The sequence below is a fragment of the Lytechinus pictus genome, chromosome 15 (assembly GCF_037042905.1).
Source record: "Lytechinus pictus isolate F3 Inbred chromosome 15, Lp3.0, whole genome shotgun sequence".
In the NCBI taxonomy this organism is placed as follows: Eukaryota; Metazoa; Echinodermata; class Echinoidea; order Temnopleuroida; family Toxopneustidae; genus Lytechinus; species Lytechinus pictus.
Window position 1 is genome coordinate 3,669,628 of NC_087259.1, and position 21,386 is coordinate 3,691,013.

Consider the following 21,386-nt stretch of genomic DNA (forward strand, 5'->3'; position numbering starts at 1 on the left):
AGAAGTTAAAATTTACTTAATCAAGATATTTCGCATTAAAATAAACACCAGGAAATAGGCAGTTTTGGCAAAGGAAAATCAAAATGTGCACATGTGTACATATTAACCTAAGCTGCTGGCATATTTCAATTTGCAGTAAGATCAACCCATACATTATTATCGACAATATCAGATCAATTGAGTAATAATTTTTAGAGTGAATGTCAATATTTTCTCAGCACATAAATCAATAATGATATACAACTGACAGGTGACAGCTGTACAATCATATATCAGTATTGTATCAAAATGTTGTGATATAAAAAGAAATGAATAATATATTTAGAAACATTATCTTGACCTCATCATTTACATTTTAAAAACATTCTTCTTTTCATTGTGATCTGATCTGAATCAATTCAGTGCTCAACACATGTGTATGAAATAAAATATATAACATGGTATCCTTTTAAAGCAAACACAACACTTATTGCTCCAACAAAATAGTTTGTCCAATGCCAAGAAATTTCAAATAAATGCCCAATAAGTTACTAACTCTATGATAACATTGATTTGCCGTTTTCTCCGCATTGCAAATTTAGTGCGTATGATAAGCTTTATGTGGTATGATCTGCTTTGCATACTCTACTGGAAATGGTATAAATATTGTCATCTTATATTTTCCATTCCAAAGGCTTTTCTTAAGGAATACTATACCTATTTGAAAATAACCTACAAAAACTCACTGATTACCGTTAAATCAGTACATGCTCAAACAATCCAGTGACATTGGATTTGAACTCTAAACCTTTTGATTGAGTGTCAAAAATGTAAACCACACTTCTTCCATCACATCTTTAAAGGACAAGTCCACCCCAACAAAAACTTGATTTAAATAAAAAGAGAAAAATTCAACAAGCATAACACTGAAAATTTCATCAAAATCCGATGTAAAATAAGAAAGTTATGGCATTTTAAAGTGTCGCTTAATTTCACAAAACAGTTATATGCACATCTCGGTCGGTATGCAAATGAGGAACTGATGACATCACTCACTCACTATTTCTTTTGTATTTCATTATATGAAATATGAAATATTTTTATTTTCTCGTCATTGTCATGTGAAATGAAGTTTCATTCCTCCCTGAACACGTGGAATTCCATTATTTTAACATTTTGTGTTTCAGGCAAGGAGGTCCTAATCGTCAAATTTGTAAAAATTGAAATATTGTATAATTCAAACAATAAAAAACAAAAGAAATAGTGAGTGAGTGACATCATCGACTCTCTCATTTGGATGTAACTGGCTCGTTCATATAACTATTTTGTTAAAAATAAGCGAAACTTTGAAATGTCATAACTTTCTTATTTTACATCCGATTTTGATGAAATTTTCAGCATTGTGCTTGTCTGATTTTTCTCTATTGATTCAAATCAACATTTTTCTGAGGTGGACTTGACCTTTAACATAATGATACATAATACAAATATGCATGTAAACAGGCCTACATGTATGTTTTCCTCAAATGTGATAATACAAACATTAACTACTCATCAATATAAGAAAAAAATGTGTAAAAGGAATACAGTAGAAAGTACTGACTGGCAAAAATAGGTTTCAAAGTTTCTTAAGAATTACAGCATTGTATAGAAGCTATCAGCAAACTAAGTTTGCCTAAATAAAGTTGATCTTTATTTTGCAAAAAAATCAGTAGAATCTTCTTAATAATAATAATTATAGTCTATATATAGCGCTTTTCATGAGATCCATATCAAAGCGCTCTGAAATGTAGAAAATTCGAAATATACAAACAAAAATGAATCAGAAATTCTATAACAAAAATTTAAAATAACGAGGTCACTGTAAATGGAGCTATGTTGAATATGCTTTTTTTCATAAGTCGTTAATCTAGTCTTAAAGAGATTTGTATTGCTAATTTCATATTTTGCACAAATCACTTCTCTCACTGAGAGTTGAATTAAACATTCATTCAAAATCTATAGAAAACAAAAGCTATTCAATAATAACAAACATCATATCAAAACACATATTTCAGTTCAAATGTTTCTGAGCGCATGCATCACACACTTACATTGACATGGGTGAAACACTGTGATTGTAACCCTGATCATTTGGGTTGTGACCGCTTGGTCTAATGCTCAGATTGTCTAACACTATCATAGCTATATAAACACCTTCGATCATTTTGGTCTAACTTTCATTTAGTCTAATGCTCCAGATGGTCTAATTTAATCGCTCTCTACTGATTACTTTAATCTTTGTCATATGAAAATTTGGTTCATATTAACATGTTTTTGCTAATCATATAGACTGAGTTGATTTTGGAGCATAGGGGTGTAGCCTAACTGGAAATTAGTTGCATCGGGTTAAAAACCAATTAGACCAAATGGTTATAGATGACCTTAGATTAGACAACATGGGATATGAGACCAAACAGAATGTGAATAAAATGGTGAAGGCGAGGTGGAATCATTTTATCCCAATCCTCCACCTCACCCCATATAAGCAAGCCTTAAACAAGTTTTCATCTGACGGTTACAATCAGAATACAAAGAATTCAATCATGCATCACACATAACTATATAATAGTTATGAATAATACTACTATTGTACAGTTGTACATCAGTATACCTGAGAAAAACATCCTTCATTCCACAATCACGAAAATTTACCTGTTTTGGGGTAAGCTTTCACTTGCTAGGCTGCAAGCTTCGGCAGACCTTCGTCGCTTTTCTCATGTCTACACACCAATCAGATGAACCTTTTTAGTGATTTAATCAGTATACCTTATATTCTTATTGCTAATAGCAGCAGACTTGTAAAATAAATAGAACAGCGAAGTACTACTTTTTTGTTAGGAACTATTGAGATGTACTAATATTTTGACGAGATAGTCGAGGAAGAGATTTCGTTGTTGCAGATGAATCAAGGTAGAAATACTTTTCTGCTGCGACCACAATATATCATTATCTGACTGCAAACTGACCGTGAAAATGGATTATTTGAAGTTTGGTGGTGATCTGTTGGCTAATCCTGGATTAATTGTCACTAGGGATTTGCGATGAAATTGATTGCATTATTTTTACACACTCAGATAAATTGTTGGGGCTAAGGAATAGCCACCTCAAACTCAATAAGTTACCAAGGAAGGTTCTAAGCATATAACCTTAATAGTATAATTTGGTCTTCGAAAAGCAAAAAACAGAAATATAAGCTTACCTGAAAGAGTAATTCTTGTTCGTCATACTGTACAAATTTGAAGTTGTAAAAATGAATTAAAGACTAGATACAAGACTAGATGCACCCAATAGAACTGGGTGTTGTGGGGAGGTTACAAATTGATGCAGAGAATGTGCATTTTTAAGCTCATTAAAAATCTCAAAATAAATTTTCAGCAACTTATTTTTAGATTTAGGTTGGCTGATCCCAATTGTGCCGGCCTGTAACACCAATACCAAACACCCAGTAATGTGATTTAAATGTTTGTGAACTTAGATTGGGTTTTGGTGCTAAGGCAGGCATTTACAATAGTGCTTCTGACACCAATATCAGCACCAGCACCAAACTTGAAATAAACCAATATCAAGGCTTCTTTAGATGCAGCTTTGACTCACTGAAGTCCCACCAAGATAGAATTATTTTCTTGCAGACCAGTCAGGATACTTGAATGATATCCTAGGCTCCTGTTTGGACCATCGTGAGAAGACGCCTTTCTCTGTCATGAAACGATGACTGTTCTTCTTGGCTTTCTCGCTACTTCGATAGAGTGAGCATTCTTTGATGCTCTGGGCCTGGTAGTAGTGGTATGGCACTTTGGAGTTGGGATTAAGCCTGTTTTAGAATTTACAAAATGAGATTTAAAAAATTAATTAAAACCTAAAAGTGGAATTTTGTGAGGTTTTATAGGTGTAGAAAAAATATGGATTATAGTAAATTTCTTCCTTCCCCCCTTCTCCTCTTCCTTTTTCTTCTGTTTCCTCATCCTCTTCTCCCCCTCCTCCTCCTTATATCCCACTTCTCCTCCTCTATCCCCTCCTTCGGCCTTCCCCTTCTTCTTCTTCTTGCAATCATGGGCGGAAATCCCAGGGGGGACACAATATCAAATGTCCCCCCTACTATTTTTTGTCTTTTATGATGGTAAGAAATTTATCATTCTAAATCGAAATAAAACATGTATTTTGGGACGAGTTGGGATGAGATGACCGTACTTTTGGGATGATAACCTTTTTTTTTTTGCTTGTGAAATTTTCCCTCCCCTTGTCCCCATATAGGCGGATCCAGGGGGCCGAGGCCCCCCCCCCCCCTCTATTGGCGGAGCAAAAAAAAAGAAAAAAGGGAAAGAAAGAAGGAAAAAGGAAAAAAGGATGGAAAAGAGAGGAGAAAAAGAAAAGAAGGACGACGAGTGCATAAAATAAGATGAGGGGAAGACTTGGAAAATAAAAATAATCTTTCGTGCCACTATATAAAATTTTCGCTCGCGCTTCGCGCTCGCATTGCCTGTTAGGTGATTTACATATCTTGTTCAATATGGAGCTCAAATATCAAGTTTGGAAGTCAATATACAAAACATATTTCACCTCGGAAATCGAACTTTCATTATTTTGTGTGATTTACAAATGGATTTTTTCAAAGTGCTCTTTAAAAATGTCAGTTTTATGGTCTGAATAATTTTATCAACATTTGCTGCTTGCGCTGCGTGCTCGCAAATTTTGATTTATCAGGTACCTATTATTTTCGTGTATTCCATAAAGTTTTCAAAATATCCCTTTTCAGGTCTGATTGTCAAGACGTATCAGCTAGCGCTGCACGCTGGCATTTTGATTGGCGAGTTATGTATGTTTAAATATTGATTATACAACAAACTACTTAAAATCCCCTTTTCATGACAGTTTATCAAAAATTTTAGCTCGCGATTTGCGCTCGCATTAATGGTTAAAAATATATTAACTGATACATCCTATTCATAATTACAAAATGAAATGTCCAGTTTTTATGCCATAATTTCATCAGATTTCGCGCCCTCATTAGGCATTAATAAATATGATATTAAAATTAAATTGTCCCTTTAGTTTCATCTCGCGCTTAGCAAGAGGAATAGGAAGATAGTCATCATTTTCATGACATGTCGTAAGGATGTCCCAGTCCTATGTCAAAACTCAAAGTAATAATAACTAAAATTTTTGCTCTTTTTTTAAGTGCGATCCATATCCATCTTACAATTTTCCTGCAAAGTGCTTGAAATATAAACCTGTAATCGACTCTTTTTCAGATCGGAATATCAAAGTTTCATGATTTTCATGATTAAAGATGTATTTAGAATGCCTAGATTCTAGGTCTAAATATGAAATACGCGCGCGCATGTTTATTCAAATACTCAACTTGTTCTCTATTTAAATCATTATCCAGTTTCAGACCACAATATCAACATTTTTCTGCTCGCGCTTTGTGCTCGCATTATTAATGTAGGAAGACCCCCTATTACTCATCCTTTTCATGATTTACAAAACATTGATTTTGATTGATTGATTTTATTCAAACACGGTAAAAAGCCCTCGATCAGCCTATGGCTGTTTACAAAACATGAACAGAGTGGCCCATTTTTGGTTCTAAATGTCGAAAAAAATTCTGCTCGCGCTTCGCGCTCGCATCAATTGTTGAATTATATAGCTATCCTGTTCACGATTACAAAAGTTGATTAAAATTGTCCATTCTTTCTTTAGAAATTTTCAAAGATTTTTAACTCGCGCTTTGCGCTCGCATTTTTTGATTGTTGAAATATTTAACGCCTTCATGGCTAAGTGCAAGCAGTCCTTAACAGGTACCTTTTCAACAGGTACCAGTTCAAAACGTATATAAAAATTTCTGCTCGCGCTTTGCGCTCGCATTATCATCAATACTCATCCTTTTCATGATTTACAAAACATAAATAGAGTGTCTCGTTCAGTAAATATTATAGGACTAAATCTCGAAATTACCTATTCTGCTTGAGTTACAAAAAGTGCTTAGAATTTCCATTCTTTAGGTGAAAATGTCAAAAAAAATTGTTAAAAGCTAACTGCACGCAGTCTTTAACAGGTATCTTTTCCATCAGTTCATTTTTACTCGCGCTTTGCGTTTGTAGTAATTATTAAGTTGCATACACATTTTTTTCAGGATAACAAACATTGCCCAGAATGTTCAAATTTTAGGAAAAAATGCAAAAAATTATCTCGCGCTCGCATCATATAAATAAGGATTATGATATTATATATGAATTTATAAGAAAAAAGCTAAGAAGTGACTAATGAGGACTACCCCTTTACAGAAACAAACACAAATCATCTTCGAGCTGCCGATCGGGGAAAAAATGGCTGAAACAAATTTCCGCCCCCCTCCCTATTGGCGAAGGCTGGATCCGCCCCTGTGTCCCCCCTACCTTTTGGGAGAGATTTCCGCCCCTGCTTGCAATGAATATCTTGTGCATAGAAGGAGCTCTCATATTAACAGCTGTTGTCGAGTTATCAAGTTAGTAAAGATAAAAGATAGGGAATTGTAGTTTATAGATTAAAAATTTGTAATTATAAGTATCATAAGTCCAGGATTGAATATCCAGAATGGCAATTATGCCCTGGAGTAAGGCAGTATCTACAGTTTCTCTTTATGATACATGAAAAAAAATATATGAAAAAAAAATGTGCACAATTATATCAATATCAAATAAAGTGCATGAAATTAGAGTAATTAAATGAAGGTAGTGGAAATAAGAGAACTCTTTTTTTTTAGGAGGGGGGGGGTGGGGTGAAATGACTACGCAATAATAATTATGATAAGGATAATAATAACAACAATAATAGTAATAATTACAATAATTATATATCAACAATAATGATTAATAAATGTAATTATTACAAAACTAATAATAATTATATCTAATGAATTGCAAAAGTTTGAAATACTTACTTGCAGTGGTCTTCTTTTACCATGCCAAAGACTGTAATCTCATCACATATACCACGTGCTAGCATCATGGTGAACCACCCCGTACTCAACCACGAACCAGACGAAATTCTAGGGCAAAACAATGGTAAATATTCATTCCCAAGGAAATCAAAAGTTGTTGGATAGGTGAAAGCAATCGTCATTCTTTTAATTTTATTCTGGGAAGATGATAAATGAAACTGATCATCAAATGCCCTCACATTCAAAGTATGACAAACATGCAAAAGAAATTACTGAAAATGATTTGGGCCAATTTGTGATTTTCTAAGCACTTTGATGAATTCAAAATCTCCCAGATTCTTTGTGAATTAATTATTACCCAATTACTTTAGAAAATTTTGTTTGCAACCCTCAATGTGGAGCGTTGTGGCCCAGTGGATTAGTCTTCAGACTTTGAAACAGAGGGTCGTGGGTTCGAATCCCAGCCATGGGGTAATTTTCTTCAGCAAGAAATTTATTCACATTGTGCTACACTCAACCCAGGTGAGGTGAATGGGAACCCGGCAGGATTAATTCCTTGAATGCATGAGTGCTGAAAGGCAGCTCGAGCTAAAGTCGGGGTAATCATAATGATAACATCGCGCCTCGGAATATAATATTTCTAGATAAATGGCACTATATAAATGCCTATTATTATTATTATTATTATTAATGCCAAAACTGAAGCATGTTTCATTTATCTTATCATCATGGAAACCTGGCTTGCCATTCTGGTAACTACTGCAAGGCTTCCATAATGGCATTAAATTTATAGTGTTATGTTGTCATTATTTCAAGTCTTCATGAAACACGAGACCAAGGCCCAGTTGCATATAAGTTACTATTATATGAATTTTGCCATCCATTAGTATACTAGCATGTATAGTGTATATCACTGCCAAATGCATCCCAATGCTCTCAATTTGATATACATGTAATTATCCTGGCTCTAACCCACAGACTTTCCAGCCCACTGGCATTTCAACAAGGAATAATAATAATAACACAGCTCTTGTATAGTGCATATAAAATTATGTCATAACGTCCCTATGCGCTTCTACAGGACTTGGATATTATTACCCTGGCTTTAGCCCTGCAGCGTTTACAGTGTGTTGGCATTTCAAGGAATACATGTAAATTCCTGCCAGCTACCCATTTACCTCATCTGGGTAGTTTCCTTTGGCAAGAAATTTCTTGCCAAAGGAAACTACGCCATGGATGGGGTTCGAACCAACGACCCTTTTTCAAAGTCAAAAGACTTATCCACCAGGCCACAAGGCTTCACACAGTACCTCAATTTTTATCTTTAACTTATCACAGTAACAAATAGAACAGTAATTTCTACTGGTTAATTGTCTTTTCGGTAGCTACTTTTTTCCCATCAGAATGCACATTTTTCCTTTAGACCAGGAACCTATTTTACAAAAAATACAAAACTTGATACAAAACTTAACCTTTGGTTAAGATTTAATGTTGACGACGTCGCGGCCACCAGCACCATCAACAAAGCAGCGCCTATAGTCTTGCTCTGCTATGCAGGCGAGACAAAAAAACAGACAAATTTCATGCACAACTGTGCAGCTAACAACATTTAAATCCTTTTAATATTTTCAGGGATTCGTAGTGTTTTGATGTACTGTATAAAAAAATCTTATTTGTCCCATTTTATTGCTATTTTAACAACCAAATGAATACAGCATATATTAATGCTAAAATCTCAATGCAATATGAGTGACTACATACCTATTTCTACCCGTTTCCATTTCAAAGACTTTGTCTGCGTAAGATATTTGATGGGGTGAAAGCGCAAACACTTGCATTCCGTCTTTGTAAAATTGCTTGTAAAGAGTTGTTGCAATGTTAAAGGCCTTTCCTTTACCGTCTTTCTTCATCTGATAATCAGGACCCCATACCACAATGAACTTCGGTTGACCAGGACCTGTAAACCATAAACAATATTTAGAAGAACTACTTGTAGATCTTCTCAAGACCCACTTTAATTAACATATCCAACTAAACGAATACAGAACGGAGATAGAACCTTCACTGACGCATCCTCAATGAAATGGAACAAACTCCCTCTCACATTAAGACAATCCCCAACAGTTGAACTTTTTAAGAAGTCCCTAAAAACTTTTGTTCTAGGCAATGACTGCTTTCATTTTATATGTATGTCATTCTGTATTTATATATTTTGTTTGTTTGTTTTTTGTAAAAATGTGAAATTGTAAGCGCTTTGGGCCAGTTGGGAAAAGCATTTTAAAAAATTGGGTATTATTATTATTATTACTTAAACTCCCATGTTGCAAGATATGTGTACACTCTCATACATGTACATACACTAGTTTGTTTTGTGTGGGGGGGGGGTTACCACACTGGCATATGTGTTTTTTTTGCCAATAAATACCATTTTACTACATTACTACTACTACTACCATATTAAGGGTTAAAGGGAATATGAACTCATTTTCATTACTTAAGAATCTACTCATATGAATAAAACCAAATCATACTACAAAGATCATAAGCTAATTTATTTGGAATTCCATATGAAGTGACGCAAAATTTACATTTAAATGCAAACAATAAAGTAAGGTACCGTAGGTGGAAGGATTGGGCAGTGATAAAAATTGGTATAAATTGATACAAGTATACTAGTATTATAAAAAAAGGCAAATTGTACTAAAGGAATTTGGGAAAAGTCACAAAAATACCAGGTGTCTTGTCTGAGAGGGGGGGGGGGGTACTTCAGCAAACAAGATACTATAGCTATCAACAATCAAGGGGAGCAAAAAAGAAGAAGAACAAGTGGAATGCCTCTGGCCGTCTCACCTGCATCACGCGATTCAATATAGCAGCAGTGCTGATTTTGAAAACTACTATAACTCGCACAAGATGTTCAGTGATACTTGGTTACTCTTATTTCCACGTTTTATGAACTAGACCAATACACTTATAGAGATATGATGGCAATTCAACAAATACCCCCAACGTGGCCAAAGTTCTTTGACCTTACATGACCTTTGACCTTGATCATGTGACCTGAAACTCGCACAGGATGTTCAGTGATACTTGATTACTATTATGTCCAAGTTTTATGAACTAGACCAACACACTTTCAAATTTATGGCTGTAATTCAACAAATACCCCAATTTGGCCAAAGTTCATTGACCCTAAATGACCTTTGACCTTGATCATGTGACCTGAAACTTGCACAGAATGTTCAGTAATACTTGATTACTATTTTGTCCAAGTTTCATGAATCAGATCCATAAACTTTCAAAGTTATGATGGTAATTCAACAGATACCCCCAATTCGGCCAAAGTTCATTGACCCTAAATGACCTTTGACCTCGGTCATGTGATGTGAAACTCATGCAGGATGTTCAGTGATACTTGATTAACCTTATGTATAAGTTTCATGAACTAGGTCCATATATTTTCTAAGTTATGATGACATTTCAAAAACTTAACCTTAGGTTAAGATTTTGATGTTGATTCCCCCAACATGGTCTAAGTTCATTGACCCTAAATGACCTTTGACCTTGGTCATGTGACATGAAACTCAGGCAGGATGTTCAGTAATACTTGATTAACCTTATGGCCAAGTTTCATGAACTAGGTTCATATACTTTCTAAGTTATGCTGTCATTTCAAAAACTTAACCTCAGGTTAAGATTTGGTGTTGACGCCGCCGCCACCGTCGCCGCCGCCATCGCCGTCGCCGCCGCCGCCGCCGCCGCCGTCGCCGTCGGAAAAGCGGCGCCTATAGTCTCACTCTGCTATGCAGGTGAGACAAAAAAACGACAGCAAAAACCCTTCACAGTGCCAGTTTAGACAAAACATCAAATATATCTACATGTCAGGATGTCAGTAACAAAAAGTTTCTTACATTCCTTATTAAAGATACATTTTGTTTAATATTTCAGATGAAAGGTCGTTCCATTTAACCTGGATACATAGAGAATCTTTTTACGCCATCTACGTTCCAACTTTTTCAAAAAGTTTAATCGTAAAAACATAAATTCTACCATAGGACAATTCCAGGTTTGGCACCAAGGAACACCCTTACATATTGAATTAAAGTATTATCTGGACAGCCTGGCTAGAGTACGTTGAGCAGGTTTCTCAGCACTACCAAGGAAGTACCTAATCCCCTCCGATACATAGAAGGGGGTCTCGGCTGTGAACTGTTTGTGATGACTCTACAAATTTATTTTCATGTTTGAATATCAGTAAGGAGAAACATGAACATGTACATTCAGCTGCATGAATAATTACCACAGTCCATAATATACAGCTGCACAAATATATTTCAAAAGATTGGCAAAATAGTATGAACTTCAATCATCCAGAAAGGTCCAATACACATTCACATAAATTGATTATGTTACTCCTTTCACATTCAGGTCAATTAAACCTGACAAAAAAGCTCTTAAAATAGGTCTTGGGAGTTGGCAAAATTTTGATCATCAAGGAAAGTAAAAAACACATTTATATCTTATGCAGATATACATGTAGCAAAACTGTAGTCTGTTATCCCTTTCAAATTTAGGTCAATGATTATGTTACTCCTTTCACATTCAGGTCAATTAAACCTGACAAAAAAGCTCTTAAAATAGGTCTTGGGAGTTGGCAAAATTTTGATCATCAAGGAAAGTAAAAAACACATTTATATCTTATGCAGATATACATGTAGCAAAACTGTAGTCTGTTATCCCTTTCAAATTTAGGTCAATGATTATGTTACTCCTTTCACATTCAGGTCAATTAAACCTGACAAAAAAGCTCTTAAAATAGGTCTTGGGAGTTGGCAAAATTTTGATCATCAAGGAAAGTAAAAAACACATTTATATCTTATGCAGATATACATGTAGCAAAACTGTAGTCTGTTATCCCTTTCAAATTTAGGTCAAATTAAAACCTGTTAAAAAAGCTTTAAAAAAAAGGTCTTGAGGGTGGCAAAATTTCAATCATCAAAAAAAAAATAAAAAACATTAATATCTTTTGCAGATAGCAGCAATATTTAGTCTGTGACCCTTTCACATTTAGGTCAATGAAACCTGTCTAAAAAGCTTTCAAAAATAGGTCTTGAGAGAGGGCAAAATTTCAATCATAAAAAAAAAAATCATAATTTATGCAGATAGCAAAGCTTTCGAGTGTGTGACCCCTTTCACATTTAGGTCAATTAAACCTGTCTATAAGGTTTTATAAAAGGTTTTGATAGTGGGCAAAATTTCAATTATAAAGAAAAGAAAAAAAAAATCATATCTTATGCAGATAGCAGTGCTTTAGAGTCTGTGACCACTTTTACATTTTGCTTAATTACACCTGTCTAAAATTATTTTGATAGATAGGTCTTGAGAGTAGGAAAAATTTCAATTATCATAATATCAAGAAAAGAAATAAAATCATATCTTACAGATAGCAGTGCTAAAAAATATTGAGTCTGTGACCCCTTTTACATTAAGCTTAATAATTAAGCGTGTCTAAAATGCTTTAAAAAATAGGTCTTTGTGAGTGGGCAAAATTTTGATCATCCAAAAAGTATTTTAAAAAACCACATTCATATCTTATGCAGATAGCAGAACTGTTGAGGTTATCCCTTTCAAATTTAGGTCAAATTTTAAAACCTGTTTAAAAAGCTTGTAAATAATAGATATTGAGAGTGGGCAAAAATGCAATCATCAATCCTTATAAAAGAAAACACATTCATATCTTATGCAGATAGCATCGTTATTTAGTCTGACACCCTTTCACATTGTAAAGCATGACTAAAACAGAAAGAGAGATGTTTTATGATTAGGTGTAAAAGGGACATAAAAGTTATGCCAGCCTAAATGTAGTGGCACTTGTAATAATTATAATGAATTTGATAAGAATAATGGTGATGATGGGGATGATTGATGGTGATGATGATGGTGGTGATGATGATGATGGTGATGATGATGATGATGGTGATGATGATGGTGGTGATGATGATTATGATGATGGTGGTGCTGATTATATGATCATTATCATTATTGTAATGATGGTGATGATGATAATGATGATGGTGATGATGATGATGGTGATGATGATGGTGGTGATGATGATTATGATGATGGTGGTGCTGATTATATGATCATTATCATTATTGTAATGATGTTAATTATGATTGATGATGATGATGGTGATGGTGGGGATGATGATAACGACAAGAACAATGATGATGATAATTTTCCATCATGATGATTGTGATGATAATGATGATTATGCTTGATAATTTTTTTTTGATAATTATTGTTTTTAACAAACATTGTTTTTACATTTATCCTAGAGCTACAATCAAATTACCCTACAATACTATTAACTTCCTTCTCAAATTGATAATTAACCAGGGCCCGGTTGCTAAATGTTCCCATTAGGGCAAATTTGCCATGCAATGGTAACTTGCCTGGAATCCTTGATTTTGATTGGCTGTTGATCAGCGTTACCAAGGTAATTACCATTGGATAGCAAAGTTACCATATTGGTAACTTTCATGCAACTAGGCCCCTAGACCAACCTTTTAGCAACGAGAACCTTTGTGAATACACTCCTGGAATGGCTGAGTGGGCCACCATACGAACTGTTGTCTTGCTTCCTACATCAGCTTCGAAACCTTTGGTAGGGGCGTTGTTCATACGGATGACACAAGGATAAGAATCAATGAGCTCCCCTGCCTTGGTTCCTAGAAGTTGACCAGAACTGGACACGTAGGCACACTGAGAGCATTTGATATACAGGTGCTGTGGAGGGAGAGAGAAAGAGACTTTGACCTTGGTCATGTGACCTGAAACTTGCACAGGATGTTTAGTGATACTTGATTACTCTTATGTCTAAGTTTTATGAACTAGACCAATACAATATCAGAGTTACATCTATGATGGTAATTCAACAAATACCCCCAACATGGCCAAAGTTCATTGACCTTAAATGACTTTTTACCTTAGTCATGTGACTTGAAACTCAGTCAGGATGATGAGTGATACTTCATTACTCTAATTTGCAAGTTTTATGAATCAGATCCATAAACTTTAAATTATGATAATTCAACAAATACCCCCAACTTGGCCATGACCTTTGACCTTGGTCATGTGACCTGAAACTCACACAGGATTTTCAGTGATACTTGATTACTCTTATGTCCAAGTTTTATGAATCAGATCCATAAACTTTCAAAGTTATGATGGTAATTCAACAAATACCCCCAAATTGACCAAAGCTCATTGACCCTAAATGACCTTTGACCTTGGTCATGTGAATTGAAATTCGAGCAGGATGTTAAGTTATATTTGATTATTTTCATGGCAAAGTTTCATGAACTAGGTTTATGAAGTTATGAAGTTATGACATAAAGTTATAGCATAAAGTTATGATGACATTTCAAAAACTTAACCTTAGGTTTAATAAGATTTCAATATTGACTCCCCCAACATGGTCTAAGTTCATTGACCCTAAATGACCTTTGACCTTAGTCATGTGACCTGAAACTCAAGCAGGATGTTAAGTAATACTTGATAAACCTTATGTTTAAGTTTCATGAACAAAGATCTATAGACTTTCTAAGTTATATTGTCATTTCAAAAACTTAACCTTCGGTTAAGATTTGATGATGACGCTGCCGCCTCACTCTGCTACAGGGTGGGCTTCAGACACCGCAATGATATTTAATAGTATTGATGAAAAAGCCTGAATGAGCCAATTTGCGCATGCAAAAGTTTACTGTATGAAAGTAATAAGTTTATGATTTTTTGCTTTAGTAAAAGTCGCATCTCACTGGACATTACCTTTTTAGACACCACTGGTCAGTGAAAAGTAACAACTTACACTTTTAGCATTGACAACAGACTCATAGCCACTTAAATCCTTGACCACAGGATCCGCAACTGGCTTCTCATTGTCCTTAGAGGGGTCCTTTGCAGGAACATCATCAATCAACATTCCCCCGTTCCTGATGAGGACAGAAACCGTTTCATCCCCACCATCTTTCTTAGTCCTCTCGCTTGCATTCAAGCTCACGTTCGCTGCATCCTGCACGGACTGCTTCGAAAACACAAAGAAATCTCCCAGACTGTTCGCGTCGGTCTCAGCTTTAGGCGTTAACGTCCTTACATTGGTGATTATTTGGCTTGTATTTGAGGTAGAGTTGTTGCTATGTGAGGCACGGTTGGGGTCATCTCCAGCCCGACCCCATCTGGTGAAGACAGCGACCACCTTTGGTACTGGCAATGTCGATGTTTCTTTCATATATAAGATGGAGATGATAAAGACTGGGGTGCTAAGACAGAAAATGATCGCTACACTCCCTTTCTGTAAAAAAATAAAATAAAATGAAAAAGAAATTAAAGGATTGATAAGGAAAACATGGTGTAAGATACATTCCTACTCATTATTATTCTCAATATTCTTTCATGAAGGTCATAAAATATTCATCAGGCATTCATGTACATGTAGTAATTGTTATAAAAATGCAAAATCCCTGATACATGGTATATCATCCTAAAGGAAACATAAAAGCAAAATGTCAAGTTCATCTAAATATCTGGTAAAGAAGATGAATTTCATGACTTGAATGAATACCTATATGTATATCAAAGGGTACATATATGCTCACTTCCAATACAATATTAAAAATTGACTGCAAATGTCAAGAATTATATTTTCTGAGTATGAAAAAGAAAAGAATTTGACTAGAACCAATTTCAAGCGACATGCATCATCTGTGAACTCAAAATTTGTTGCTAAGAATTAGTATTAAAAATGAGTATACCCATTCTTCCAACACATCAAGATAATGCTATATATAGCTAAGTTCGAGTTCTGGTAAAAGAAACCAAAGTTTGATAGGAAATTGAGCAATCCAAGAGTGTTTTATGCCAGAATAAGAACAGAGTATAATAAAATAATTCAGATCTTCTTTAAATTACATGGATATTCATTAACACCACATGCTTTTCCTGGTGTAGCTGACACAGGAAACAACATAAGGGACCATAATATAAACATAACATTTTTACTGTGTATGGGCATATGGCAAGAGATTCACTGTGAAGGTAGAGCCCCTTGGACACGAGTGACCCATAATAAGAAGCTTAGTAATGACCGTAGAAAATTTATTATGATTGATTGCATTGACTACAATGTAGAATCAATCGTAAAAATCAAACCTACAATTAATCGCTAACCTTTGTGGTATGGAACCCAGAAATACTTTAAAGGAAGGTTGAAGTACTTATTTGATCTTCAATATTATCTTAAGCTGTGCAAACATAGAATCCATTCCTTGGTTAAAGTCCAAAGGCCTCAGTCCTTGTAAAAACGACATCATCCTGCACAATGGTATTTGAGTATTCAAACTGACTAATATATCTACAAAAAAATCCCTGGATAAAATTTCTTTGGCAAATTAAATCTGCACGACTGTAAACAAGAGTAAAATACATATACTACTAGCCATTAAAGATGCAAGGTTTTGCTTTGGACTTCACAAGAGGAATATATTGAACATGTAATTGTGCTCGTGAAAATTCCAGTGCAATTGTATTCATAATATACATGTAGATATGACTCCAGTTCTCCTCATATTTTGTACAGTTCAACAGGGGAGGAGAAAGGGGTGGAAAAAAAGGAGGGGAAGCACTGAATCTTTAGAGTATAGGTTTTCCAGGTCAAATGTCCGCCGTGTCAGAGCAAGTGTCCGATTAGGTAATTCAAATGTCAATAGGGAAATCAAATGTCCCATTAGCCAGAATTGTATCCCAATAGATGAATAAAATGTCCTTAGAGAAGTCAAATGTCCGCACAATAGAATTTATTTTCAATAGGTAAATCAAATGTCCATCTTGCAAATCAAATGTCCTAATAGGTAAATAAGATGTCCATAGGGAAATCAAATATCCGTTCAATAGCAATTGCTACGTAATCATGTATGAATTAAGGCATCAAGTCGTACATAGGTAAATCAAATGTCGTTTAGGTAATTCAAATGTCCATTTGCTAATGATGCTGAAAAAGATATTGAAATTTTCTTATAATGTATGACAAATGTACACATTAAGTATCGAAATTCTGTTCAGTAGTAAAGATTATTCAAACAATAGGGTAGAACCAATTACACTTTGGTTTATTGCAATAAAAAGGGGAAAAAATACTTGAACATTTATTGAAAGCTTAACAGAAATAAACATGCTTCATACCGAGAGTGTAACATAAATAACATATTTATTTAAAGTAACATGCGTTGAAATTGATTGTTATGTCTAAATATTCTCATCGAACATTGACAATGTAGGCATCACTCTGCTAGTCTTTCATATAGGGTCTAAAACAAGGTTATCAACCAATGATGAAAAAGATACGGAAAAAAATGAATAATTGTCAATAAGGATGACAGAACTAATGTTTGAATTAATTAAGGAATAAGAGGTAATTTTTATGAATCAAGGTTAGTTGCATAATGATGTTTTTTTTAAGTACAAGAATTCAAAATACTATACCCTGCCTGAGTGAGCCTATCAAAATGATTACTTCTTATCGAGCTATATACACCCTACCCACTCCGTCTAATTAAATCGACTTAAAGTAATTGAAATCGATCCCAGCATTGAAAATTATAACGTCTAGGACGTTTATCTGAATTACCAAAATATAATGAACTGGATTTCTTACAGCATTGCACGTTATGCCTCAGTAATGCAAATGAGTGTATGAAATTTAACTGTTATGAATTAACATGCATTTTCATGAAGAGATGGTTTAGCATATGGCACAAAAAATAAGGTTGTAGATGTATTCATGATAAAAATACAGACATATGAATATAAATAATTTTCATTTGAGCCTGCAAGAAGATAAATTACATGTTTGGGATGGGTGAGAGACTGAGGAAATTTATCTATATATAAACTGATACTTAGAAGAATTAAACAATAATTATTTTTATGACTTAAACAGGTTTCATAACTGTGAGGAACAAGCATTTTTACAAATAATGAGTTTTTCATATATATTATGAAATTAAATGCCATGTTAAGATTTATATATTCTGGGTTTGAGTAAAAAAATATTGTAAATAATATCCGTAGTTTGTCCGTAGATCATGTTGTGTGGCGTTCGATAGGTAGTGGAAGGAATAATAATAGTTTGGTAAATAAACAACAGAATATGTAAGAAACATATTACTTTTTACACCCATAGAGACTATTGAAATCACTATATGACATTTGTTTGTTTGCCTACTTTTATAACAAATGAGTAGAGAAGGAAAAGTTGAAAAGGTGGAATGAATGGAAGGAAGAGAAAAGAGCCTGATACAAAAAGGCGCTCCATCTCCACCAAGACATAAACGGCTCCAAAACAGGGGCGGGGTAGAATGAAAAGGGAAGAAATATATGAATGTTTACAAACATAAATAAATAAGACGAATACAACATACAGGGCCAAGATCTCTCCCCCCCCCCCCAAAAAAAAAAAAAAAAAAAAAAAAAAAATTGAATAAATCAATAAATAAAAATAAGGATGAAAATCAAGGAGGTCAGCAAATTTGTGAAATGAAGCGGGGGGGGGGGGGGGGGGGAATCCCTTGCCTGACATATTGATAGATCGAGCAGGAAGGGAAAGGGAAAGCTGAGTGACAGAAAATGAAAAAGCCGAAAGATGAAAAAATGAAGTTATCATGTTCGAGTAATCATTATTTCAAACCATGGACAATTGAGATCCCTATACGACATTTGTTTTCCCAAGTGGGATATTACACTCTCTAATTGGACATTTAGTTCCCTATGTGACTTTTGGTTTCCCTAATCGGATATTTGATTTAGCTATATGGACACTTTGAATCTACGTGGACATTCGAACTCCCTAATCGGATATTTGATTTAGCTATATGGACACTTTGAACCTACATGGACATTTGAAATCCCTAGTCGGACATCCATATTCTTATGCGGACATTTGTTCATGTACACGGACATTTGAAATACCTATATGGACGATTGGTTCCAATCTGCGGACATTTGACCTGGAAAACCTATAGAATGAACTAGAAATTTGACGTGTCCAAAGGACACAGATGCCCCCGCTTAACGCGATCAGAAATTTATTCAATATGATTGAACTTAATATCGAGCAAAAACCAATATGCATATATATAATGAACAAACTTAGACCTTTGCACCAACTTGCATATATAAAGAGCTGTGACCTTTGACCTGGGGCGGTATTCTGAAAATCGTGTTAACTTTCGTATTAAATATCGTGTTATCTCTCTGATTTAACACGCCCCTAACATACTCCCAAATCGGTATTCTGAAAACCGTGTTATCTGCGTGTTTATCTCATTTCGTGTTATTTTCGGCTCCTCCCACTCTGCATCTATTTAATCCAATCAAATGCGCTGTTACAGAAACAAATCGCGCAAAATTTTCAGGGGAAAGGGGAGTGCGCGCTCGATGACACGAGGCTTGCATTGTGACATCATTTTTGAAAGGGCATACAGCTAAATAAAAATTAGAGCAAGAAAGAGACGCCGGGAGGGGTGGTTGTGACAATTAAGAATGGATTATTTCAGACAGCATGGATACAAAATTATGACAGGAGACAGAGGCCTTGATCGATTGTGGAGCAGGCAGGGGACGATCGCCCCTAAAATATGGGGGCAAGCATAATTCATACATGCCCCCAATAATTTTAAGAACTTGAAAAAATAAATATGCAATGTAAATTTTGAAAAGCATGAAAAGCACTTTAAGAAAATTAAACCTGACATAGAAATATCAAACATACAAAATTGTATTTTTTTCTTTATTAAAATTTGATGCGTATAGCGATCAGCCCCCCCTATCTGAAGCATATAGATTGACTGGCGGGATAAATGAATTAAGGATAAACTAGAAGCATTGAGAGTCAAAAAAGTGTAATCATTGGATATTATAGAAGAGTTCCCCAATCGCCAATTCTATTCCTTTTCATTTCTGTTTGTGACTTATTTTAAGACGTTTTAAATTTTCTTCCTCTCCTTTTTTATATTATGGCAAAAAGTAACTAAATAAATATTAAACTCATGAGCATTTATGATAGTGATTTTAATTAATACAAATTAAAGATGCATTTGAAGTGTATTTTCACAGGAAATTCCAAAGAAATTGTTGTTTAATCATTGTTAGTAGAGAAAAAGGTAGATGGAAAATAAAGCTGGAAAACTGAAAGAAAATTACAGTAAATTCTGCCAGACGATAGTTATATGCCCGTTTATGTTCTTTTTGACGTTTGCGTCTGCTAAAAAAAGTGCAGCCATCGTCATCCCCAACTTAACCTCTCCTTAACGCAGTGTTAAATGTTCGTGTCATCTTTGAACAAAATTTTAGCTAACACCATTTTCAGAATACCAAATTTCGTGTTATCTTCCTCCCTAACACCGCGTATGGGCGTTGCGCTCTGCGTATTTCATGACCTGCGCGGTGTTACCACTTGGGCTACGTGTTTTTCATGCTAACACGATTTTCAGAATACCAATCGTGTTAGCTAACACCGTTTTTGTGCTAACACGGTTTTCAGAATACCGCCCCAGCAGACTCCGAATTTAAACTTAGCCTGTATTTTGGTGTCATCTACCTACACACCAAAATTTTTGAAATCCATTAAATATTTTTTGAGTTATTGCGTGGAAACCAACTCCCATATCTAATCAGCTGTGACCTTTGACCTGCGGACTCTGAGTTCAAACTTAGCCTGTATTTTGGTATCATCTACCTAAACACCAAGAATTTTTTTAATCCATTAAATTTTTTTCGACTTACTACATGGAAACCAACTCGAATATTTCATGAGCTGTGACCTTTGACCTATGGACTCGGAATTTGAACTTAGCCTGTATTTTGGTGTCATCTACCTACACACCAAAACTTTTTAAAATCCATTTGAATATTTTTTGAGTTATTGCGCGGAAACCAACTCGCATATTTCATGAGCTGTGACCTTAGACCTTCGGACTCGGAATTCAAACTTAGCCTGTATTTTGGTGTGTTTTTAAAATCCATAAAATATTTTTTGAGTTATTGCGTGGAAACCAAGTGGGGGGACGGACGGACGGAAGTAGGGACGGACAGGGGCGACGCTTAATGCCCCCTCCGGACTTAGTCTGCGGCGGCATAACAAAAGAAATCATCAATGATTCAATTTTCAAAGTGAAACATTGGGGGGATTTTTAACAAAACATGGGGGAAAGAGAATACCAGTCTTTTTAATATTTTAAACCTCCCCTCTTTTTTTGTTAAAATACAATGGCACCATCCTATTGCATGGTTTTATGGACACTGCACAAAATGTATCTGTACATTACTTGGTATTAAATACAAGTGTGAATGGTGTGGATGTGTGTCATCATATAACATATACATGTACTGT

General features: G+C 34.9%; 1 protein-coding gene across 1 annotated transcript; it reads right to left on the reverse strand.

The window, feature by feature from the left end:
* Nucleotides 1-680: 680 nt before the first annotated feature.
* LOC129278251 (alpha-N-acetyl-neuraminyl-2,3-beta-galactosyl-1,3-N-acetyl-galactosaminide alpha-2,6-sialyltransferase-like) lies at nt 681-15,289 on the reverse strand. Its single transcript, XM_054914458.2, has 6 exons — nt 14,811-15,289; nt 13,507-13,729; nt 8,702-8,897; nt 6,941-7,048; nt 1,441-3,832; nt 681-834 (listed from the first exon to the last, which is right to left on the reverse strand). The coding sequence occupies exons 1-5, from the start codon at nt 15,228-15,230 to the stop codon at nt 3,637-3,639; spliced, it is 1,143 nt and encodes a 380-aa protein (XP_054770433.2). The 5' UTR covers nt 15,231-15,289; the 3' UTR covers nt 681-834; nt 1,441-3,636.
* Nucleotides 15,290-21,386: the final 6,097 nt, after the last annotated feature.

What these genes read in the sequence shown, in the direction of transcription:
- LOC129278251 (XM_054914458.2), bottom strand. Translation starts at nt 15,230, where the DNA reads ATGAAAGAAACATCGACATTGCCAGTACCAAAGGTGGTCGCTGTCTTC. An exon ending in CTGTTGTCAATGCTAAAAGT is followed by an intron (nt 13,730 to 14,810) that starts GTAAGTTGTTAC and finishes CTCCCTCCACAG; the next exon opens with CACCTGTATATCAAATGCTC. An exon ending in ATGGAAACGGGTAGAAATAG is followed by an intron (nt 7,049 to 8,701) that starts GTATGTAGTCAC and finishes GTTTTGCCCTAG; the next exon opens with AATTTCGTCTGGTTCGTGGT.